Below are 9,241 nucleotides of genomic sequence, written 5' to 3'. Positions count from 1 at the left end.
ACTGGAGTGCAGTGGCAATTCTCCTGCCTCAGCCTCCCGAGTAGCTGGGACTACAGGCATGCACCACCATGCCCGGCTAATTTTTGTATTTTTAGTAGAGACGGGGTTTCACCATATTGGCCAGGCTGGTCTTGAACTCCTGACCTCAGGTGATCCACCTGCCTCGGCCTCCCAAAGTGCTGGGATTGCAGGCGTGAGTCACCACGCCTGGCTTCTGTCCACTTTTCAAGGCCATCTCAAATAACTTTTTCTTCAGGCAACTTTCTCAAACCGCTACAATTTTTTCCTAACTTTTCCAGAATTCTTCCTTTGTTTAATCACACTTTTTACTTCACTTTCATTTTAGGAGCTAGGAGTATTTTTAAAAAGGCCCTTTGACCTCAAAGGATACACGTGGGTGAAAAACCAGCTTCCTCTAAATTTATTTTTCACTCACTAGGAATAATGCTTTACTGTTAATAGCGGGTGGAAAGAAGGGACACTGAGTATGATGAGCTATCTGTACTACTTAATATATCTTTTGATCTACTCTGAGAATGACGCGAGCCTAATCTTCACATTGGAAAATCACAAGAGGAAAAAAACCCTTCGGAGATCTACAGGCACAATGAACCCTGTCTCCACGCTGTTTGTAGCAGCTGTCTCAGGAATCCTCTCCCTAGAATGAATGTAGGAGAGGTTTGGTGGGGCGGCAGCTGCAGAGCAAGGAATCTTTCCCATTCCTCGTCGACTCGGTCCCCTCCCCTCCCTTCCCGAATGGTAGCAGCTGCCGAGACATCCCAGTGGAAATCTCCGACTCTCCGTTGAGAGCGGCGGGCGGGCAGCAGCTGAAAGCAGCCAGGGGTGGGGACTCCTCGCTCCCATTAGGCAGGGACAGCAGCCTCACTGGCTCCAGCGCCGTCACCTCTCTGGCTCCTAGAGGTCCCTCAGGTGTTCTTCTCCAAGTCCAATGAGATACCTTGGCAACGCGGGGCGGGTTCCCTCCGCGCCAAGGGACCCAACAGTAACTTAACAACAGCAGGAGCGCCAGAATCCCCGCCTCAGGACTTGCAGAAGCACCTTCCGAGGTCCGAGAGTGTGTGTGTGGGGGAAGTATAGGCCCTCGAACGGAAGGGTCTCTCCTCGCCGGGCCGCGAACACACCGGGTGCTACTAGAGCAATGCTCCCACTGGGTGCGCGCCCTCGCGCCTAGTGCAGCCGGAAGCCCGAACCCAGCGCTCCCGCTGGCTCTGGGGCCCCTAGGCCGTCCGCGCGCCCCCGCCGCGCGGCTGCCTCCGCCTTCGCGCCCTCCCGCCCCGCGCGCTCGCGCACGCGCACGCGCACGCGGCGCCCGGCAGTCCTCGGCGCTGTCATGGCGGCGGGGAGCAGCTTCAGTGGGCACAGGAAAGCCGCGCGAGCCGTGGCTGGGCTAGCTGTGGCAGTAGCATCCTCACCACTCGCAGCAGCCTCAGCCGCGGCGTCCGTAGCGCCAGCAGCGGCTGCTTTTGCAAAGGCTGAGCGCAGGGACGGGGCGGGCCAGGAAGCCATGGAGTTCTGTGCAGCCGCGGACTCCCGGGGAGCGGACTAGGGAAATTTGGAGGCTGCGACCAGGTGCACTGACCTCTCTGTCCTCCCCTTTCTCCCTGCGGTCGCCGCCGGGTTTCTCTGGCCGCTCCCCTCCCTTCCTGCCACCACACACACCTCCCCGCCTCTTCCCGTCGAATCTCAGGTGCCTGAGAGAGGTGCTTTACTCCTCCCACTGGGCCGAGCATTTAGAATAATCACCGCCCCCTTCCCCCGCCTTTTCCTGCCCTGGATCTCCGCCGCCACCTCCGTCTCGCTGCTCCTGGGCGGGGGGTGAGGACGAGTCCGGAGTATCTGGGTGAGGAGGAACTTTCTACCTCTGTGATAGCTTGTGGGTCCCCTTCTTTCCTCCGATCCCTCCTTTCCCCGCGACAGTTTCTCTTTCTGGTGCACCTGTGAGGAGAGGTTACCCTGCGCCTAGAACCTGCACGAGAGTGGGGGAGGAGTGAGCCTGTGCGGGGCCTCTTGGACCTGCCTTCACCCAGAACCCAGCTCTTTGAGCCGGGGAGAAGCGGGTGGCTAGTAGTGGGGTGCCTTTAGTAACTTATTTGACCGACAATAACTATTTCTCTCTTGTCCCCTCAAAACCCTAAAACAAAACCTAGCCTATTTAACATATATTTAATCTTCCAATAGGGTTTGGCGTTGTTGTCAGCCTCGGGGAGAGAGATTGGACAAATATTCTCCAAAAGGAGGAGGGCGACGCCAAGGACTTTCCACATCAACTGCTTTGGGGTTCCTCCACAAGTTGGAAGGGAGACCCTTTCGTTTTGCATTGCGTGTGTTGTGCTCATTACCAGTGCAGCGACTGCTGTCCAAGGGTGACTCTGAGTTGTCCTTTTCGCTAGCAATGGCTAGCGAAGACAATCGTGTCCCTTCCCCGCCACCAACAGGTGATGACGGGGGAGGTGGAGGGAGAGAAGAAACCCCTACTGAAGGGGGTGCATTGTCTCTGAAACCAGGGCTCCCCATCAGGGGCATCAGAATGAAATTTGCCGTGTTGACCGGTTTGGTTGAAGTTGGAGAAGTATCCAATAGGGACATTGTAGAAACTGTCTTTAACCTGGTAAGTCGATGAATATTTTATAAGCATATACTCTTTTCAGTGGGTTGGGGAACAAGACCTTGAAGCTGGAGCCATGTGCCTTACTCACACTGATGGTGACTTTTTTCATGTATAGGGACACAAAATTCTACTAACCTAAATGAAACAATTTCATCTGTTTTTTAGATTGAAGGGAATTGGGCAAACTTAGATGATCCAGGTTTTGTGGAAGTGAACACATCACTTTTGTGCTAAGGAAATAATTGTTGCTGTGAAAGTATTGGGGGGAGGTTCTAGCAGAGGAGTTATCTCTATTTTTTTTTTTTTTTTCTTGGCATGTATGCCTAAGTCTGCGTTTCCCTTTACCACTTTAAGTAAGTTCTCGTGACCTTTTTTTGGACTTGAGAATTAATGTCTTTGATTCAGTCGAAGTTATGTTTTGCTACAATAAGTTTAAAAATTTTTGTCTGTAGTACTGATGCAAGATTAATTTGCTGCAAAGTTAGTATTTTTAATTTTAACTAGTTTTATTTTTAGATGTAACTAACAAAAGTTAAATTGGGGATGAATTTAGGATTACATTTAAAGTAATCTTGTGAAAATTGAATGGCAATATGAAAAAAGGAATTGAAGCAGATACAGTATAATCTTTGTGTGTTTTATAAATTCATGTCTAGCAGTAAAGCATAGTCATTGGAAATTGCTGATTACACTAAGATGAGCTATGAATGCTTTTTTTGGGCAGGGGTGGGAGGGGGATGAGGCCTCTGTATGTTGCCCAGGTTGTTCTCAAACTCCTAGGTTCAAGCTATTCTCCTGCCTCAGCCTTCTGAGTAGCTGTGACTGTAGGCATGCATCACTGTATATGGCTTAAATTGTTTTTAAAATGAGGTATAATTCATATATTATACAATTCTACCTTTAATTAATTCATTAACTTATTTATTTATTTAGAGATGACGTCTCACTACGTTGCCTAGGCTAGTCTTGAATTCCTGGGTTCAGGTGATTCTCCCCACTCTGTCTCCTAAGTAGCTGGCACTACTGGCGTGCGCCATTGTGCCTCTCTTGGTTATAATTTATAATGGAGACTTTTTAGATTTCTTTATTCCGGCCTGTCTTGCCCATCAACTTAAAAAATCAAAAGGAAATCTGGCCCTGAAATACTTCCCCTTTTCTACCTACCCACCTGTGTTAGAGGATAACAGGACCAAATATAAATGTGCAGTAATTGTAATAACTGTTTAGCACCTTTCCCTTTGCCTCTTTTCAAGGTTAGGCTTGTTTTATTCTGGGGCAGTTAATTATTTCTTTCACTAGACCTTCACTAATGGTCTGGTCACCTGCAGTACAACTTGTAGAATAAAAAGTAGCTAGATGAAAGTCTGGCTGGGCGTGGTGACTCAACTCCTGTAATCCCAGCGCTGCAGGAAGCCGAGGTGGGAACATCATTTGAGGTTAGGAGTTCGAGACTGGCCCGGCCAACATGGTGAAACCCCATCTCTACTAAAAATACAAAAAAATTAGCCGGACATGCTTGCTTGAACCCAGGAGGTGGAGGTTGCTGTGAGCCGAGATTGTGCCACTGCACTCCAGCCTGGGTGGCAGTGAGAGACTGTCTCAAAAAAAAAAAAATATTTACTTACTTTTGGAGCATGAAAACTTTGAACAATTGGATATTTCTATGTCAGTTTATTGGGAGTTTATGTATAAACATCTATAGACACACATATACATATTTTAAAAAACTGCATGTTATGGAAATGTTCAAATGTATGCAAAAATAGAATAGTATAATGAACTCAGGTATCCATTGTGCAGCTTCAACAGTTATCAACATTTTGGGGATCTTATGTGTATGCATGTGTGTGGGCTTTCATATGTAAGTCTGAGTCTGAAGAAGATAAATGGTAAATTGATTGCTTCACCTCAAAATAGACTTGAAACATTTCCTTTCTGATTTTTTAATTCTTTTTTAAAACTTCATATGCCTTCAATGAGAAACAGAAATCTGTAGTAGTAATATAATCCATAATTAGTTGTTTGTGTGTGAAGACACAACATCTTTTGGCAGAAGGAGGATTTGAACTCCTGTTCTTTAGAATGTGCTGTGTTGGAGTGGATGACCAAATGTGAGTCATTTGCATTTTTATCATTAAAGAAAATTCTATAGCAGTAGTTTGCTTATATGCTTCCTGAAACTGTAGCCATGGTATAGATTTGATTTTAAGGTCATTGATTAAGTCCTTCAAAGCTGCTGCGTATTTACAGGATAGTGGGTGACTGGATAGAAGGAGAGAGAAAAGTCTGTTCAGTTAGTTACCCCTCCTCTTCAATATCATTCGCTTGTCAGGTAGGGCAGGGAAACTTGCTGAGAATATTAGATAGTAGTTTCTCCCCTTCCATTGTCCCTTAAAATACTTTTCATGCTCTTTCGTGGATTATCTGGGGTTTTGGCCACTCAAGAAAATCTTTGGAAGCAGCTGCGCACAGTGGCTTATACCTGTAATCCCAGCGCTTTGGGAGGTTCACTTGAGGCCAAGAGTTGGAGACCAGCCTGGGCACCATAGTGAGACCCTGTCTCTACAAAAAAATAAATAAATAAAAAGTTAGCTGGGCATGGTGGCGTATACCTATAGTCCCAGCTACTTGGAAGGCTGAGGTGGGAGGATCCCTTGAGCCCAGGAGTTTGAGGCTACAGTGAGCTACAATCATGCAGAGCAACACCCTAAAAAAAAAAAAAAAAAAAATGGAACCAAAGCCTTGGGATTATGTAAATTAGTCCATCTCAGTATTGTTAGTACTGCTGTACCTAAATATTTCCTAGTTGATAGTCTTTTTTTTTTTTTTTTTCTTTGAGACAGAGTCAGTCTGTTGCCCAGGCTGGAGTGCAGTGGCACAACCTTGCCTCCCTGCAACCTCTGCCTCCTGAGTTCAAGTGATTCTCCTGCCTCAGCCTCCCACGTAGCTGGCACCACACGCGTGTGCCATGAGGCCCAGCTAATTTTTGTATTTTTGATAGAAATGGGGTTTCACCATGTTGGCCAGGCTGGTCTCAAACTCCTGATATTAGGTGATCCACCCACTCAGCTTCCTGAAGTGCTGGGATTACAGGCTTAAGCCACCGTGCCAGGCCTAAATATTAGCTACTTAAACAATAAAGTTGATACTGTTAAAATTGAACAAGTTCCTCTCCTCCGGAGGTGTCCAAATAGTACATGGTAGAGCCATATAACTTTTCCAGAGTTTTTTCTTTCTTTCTTTTTTTTTTTCTTTTTAAGTGAGAGGGAGTCTCACTCTGTCACCCAGGCTGGAGTGCAGTGGTGTGATCTCAGCTCACTGCAACCTCCACTGCTCGGATTCAAGCAATTCTTGTGCCTCAGCCACCCCAGTAGCTGGATCTACAGGCACGCACCACCATGCCCAGCTACTTTTTTTTGTATTTTTAGTAGAAATGAGGTTTCACCATGTTGGCCAGGGCTGGTCTTGAACTCCTGACCTCAGGTAATCTGCCTGTCTTGGCCTTCCCAAAGTGCTGGGATTACAGGTGTGAGCCACTGTGCCTGGCCCAAAGTTTTTTCTTAAGTGCTACCTCCCAACTTTGCTAATGTAGCTTGACTTTAGTCTGTTATAAATTACTTTGAAATTTACTACCCTGTTTATAATTTCTTTTGCAAGTCTGTTTTGTGGATAAATTTTGATTAACAGTACACCAATGTAGTCAAGTGTTTCAAACTTCAGGTCAACTTGTACATTTTTCTTGTTGCAGTTTAAAACCATTTTCTTTTGTCTTCATCTGTATTTTAAAGTAATTTGTCAGACTTTTAGACAGAATAATTAATATATGTTGGCATGTTTTCAGGAAATTGCTGCTGAGTTTAAGGCTTCCATCAGGTATTTAAAGGTGTTCAGTGGTACTTAATTCAAGAATAGTGTTCCCCATGGGCTGGTGACAAATACATACTTTCAAGATTTTTTTTTTAAGTGATTACAGTCGCCCCTTGATATATGGGGGATTAGTTCCAGAACTCCTAGTGGATACCACAATTTTCAGAAGCTCCAGTCTCTTATATAAAATGGTATAGTATTTGCATGTAAGTTACATGTATCTTCCGTATACTTTAAATCATCTCTTTAAAATTTTTATTTATTTATTTATTTATTTATTTATTTATTTTTTGAGACGGAGTCTCGCTCTGTCGCCCAGGCTGGAGTGCAGTGGCGCCATGTTGGCTCACTGCAAGCTCCGCCACCTGGGTTCACGCCATTCTCCTGTCTCAGCCTCCCCAGTAGCTGGAACTACGGGCACGTACCACCATGCCCGGCTAATTTTTTGTATTTTTAGTAGAGACGGGGTTTCACCCTGTTAGCCAGGATGGTCTGGATCTCCTGACTTGATGATCCGCCCGCCTCGGCCTCCCAAAGTGCTGGGATTACAGGCGTGAGCCACCGCGCCCGGCAGGAGTGCCATTTGTTGAAAGGCTATTCTTTTCCCGTTGAATTACCTTGGCACTTTTGTCAAAAATCAGTTGACCATAAATGTAAGGATTTATCTGGACTCAATTCTTTTCCGTTTATCTCTATGTCTATTCTAAAACCAGTACCAAATTGCCTTTTGATTACTGAAGCTTTGTGGTGAGTTTTAAAATAGAGAAGACCTCTTTATTCTTCTTTTTCAAGACAGGTTTGGCTATTCTGGGCCCTTTGCATTTCCGTGTGAATTTTAGGATCAGGTTATCAATTTTTGTAAAAAAGCAAGCTGGGATTTTACTAGCTGTCATAAGTAGATATTGTTGGTTATATATCAATGTTAATGATAATTAAAATAAATTTGGGTGAATTGGTGAAATTTTAACACTTTATAGTTTCCTGGAAGTGACAGACTTGATAATTTAGCTTCCTGCAAGCATACAGTTTTGTTGACCTTTGAATTGATTTATTTTAAACTGAGAAATCATTTGGGAACTGGAAAATCAGATATTTTTTTCCTGTTTGTGAATTAATAGAAAAATAAACTATTTATTTCCCATACTGACCTAGTTGAGCCAATCTGTTATATTAACTTTTTATAAAGCATCCTTTTTCACACACATATTCTTGAAAATATTTTAAAAGTTTTTATATGGTTGAAACAAAAATGTCCACCGGGTGAAGCTGGGCTGGCGTGTCATCAGGCCCCCCAATGATATGTGCAGACGCCTACTGTGGTAAGCAGGGACAGGGTGGTTCCCAGGCCCTGGAATGATTGGGTGAGGGGCATCAGTGGCTGTGCTGTGCTGCTGCTACTGGGGGTCAGCAGTGGGGGACACATGCCCAGCTTGTGCCTCAGTCCTGGTGGTGGCAGCCTGTTTCTTTCTTCTGCCTGTGCACCAGCTACTGGGCTCCAGTACAGTGCTCAGTCTGTTGTGGGCTGGGTTGTCAAAATGGTGCCTTATTGTAGCTGCTTAAGACTTAGGGGGATTATGGGACCCAGTGCAATTTTCCTCAGTGGAGTAGTGCTGTTGCGCCATTTCCAGACAGATCCCTATGTTAGTTTCAGAGCCCATGAGGTCCTAGGGCCTCCCCAATGGCTAGAATTGCAGGAGTCCACTGTGGGAATGTGGACCACAGGGAGTCTCTCACTTTACTCTTTCCCCACAGTGAGGATCACCTCTCGACTCCCAGCCGAGCAGGCTGTCTTGCTTTCCTCCCCTTCCTTGCTTTAGGTGTTTCTTGTCATTTTTCTATTGAATTCCAGTGTTCTTTCTTGGATTATCTATTCCAAGTGTGATCACTCACTATTTTGGTTATTCCTGGTGAAAGAGGCAAGTAGGAGATGCCTCTAGTCAGCCATCATGAATCCCTGACAGTTCATAAGTTTTAAATTGTGTGCAGCTCTGAGTAGTGTGATGAAATCTCAAGCATTCTGCTCCATCCTGCCTAGGATGCAAATCATCCCTTTGTCCAGCATATCCATACTCTATGTATATGCTACCTATCATTTAGTCACTTAGTAGCCCTCTCCACTGTCAGATTGACTGTCACGGTATTGCAGTGTTTAAGTAACCCTTATTTTACATAGTAATGTCCGGGACAAGAGTAGTGATGTTGGCAATTTGGATATGACACAGAGACATTGTAAAGCGCTTTTTTTAACTGAATAGGTGGAAGTTCTTGACTTACAAGGAAAAAAAAATCATATGCTGAGGTTGATAAGGTTTGCAGTATGTACAAACCTTCTATCCATGTAATTGTGAATTATACAGATGCTCCTTGACTTGATGCACTTACATCTATTGTTAAGCTGAAAATATTGTAAGTTGAAAATACTTGTTGATTTATGATAGTTTTGACTTTTTAACTTAAAATGAGTTTATTGGGATGTAACTCCATTGTTAAATTGAGGTTTGTGGTGAATGCTTATTGCTTTCACACCATCATTAGTTGAAAAATTGTAAGTCAGACTGTCAAAAGTTGGGAACTGTGTGTATTGTTCTAACTGTACTATTTTATTACCAGTTATTGTTGTTAATCTCTTATTGTGCCTAATTTATAAATTAAACTTTATCATAAGTATGTGTGTATACAAAAAAACATAGTGTATGTAGGGTTTGGTATTATCTGTGGTTTCAGGTATCTACTAGGGGTCTTGCA

At 44.4% G+C, this 9,241-nt stretch overlaps 1 protein-coding gene across 3 annotated transcripts in view; it reads left to right on the top strand.

The window, feature by feature from the left end:
- The first annotated feature begins 1,344 nt into the window (after positions 1-1,344).
- Positions 1,345-9,241, top strand: part of LRBA (LPS responsive beige-like anchor protein) — a 779,214-nt gene continuing 771,317 nt past the window's right edge. Inside the window, exons 1-2 of one of the 3 annotated variants that reach the window (XM_030916318.1) lie at positions 1,345-1,590; positions 2,200-2,629. In XM_030916318.1, coding sequence (XP_030772178.1) covers positions 2,414-2,629 — 216 coding nt within the window. In that variant the 5' untranslated portion in view covers positions 1,345-1,590; positions 2,200-2,413. Of the gene's footprint in view, positions 1,591-1,725; positions 1,862-2,199; positions 2,630-9,241 lie in introns of those variants that run through there. The other 2 variants (XM_030916327.1, XM_010372523.2) reach the window with 2 other exon arrangements.

This window comes from Rhinopithecus roxellana, chromosome 2 (assembly GCF_007565055.1).
Source record: "Rhinopithecus roxellana isolate Shanxi Qingling chromosome 2, ASM756505v1, whole genome shotgun sequence".
Lineage (NCBI taxonomy): Eukaryota > Metazoa > Chordata > Mammalia > Primates > Cercopithecidae > Rhinopithecus > Rhinopithecus roxellana.
Note: the sequence above shows the minus strand (reverse complement) of the source record. Positions and strands in the feature narration are given on the sequence as shown.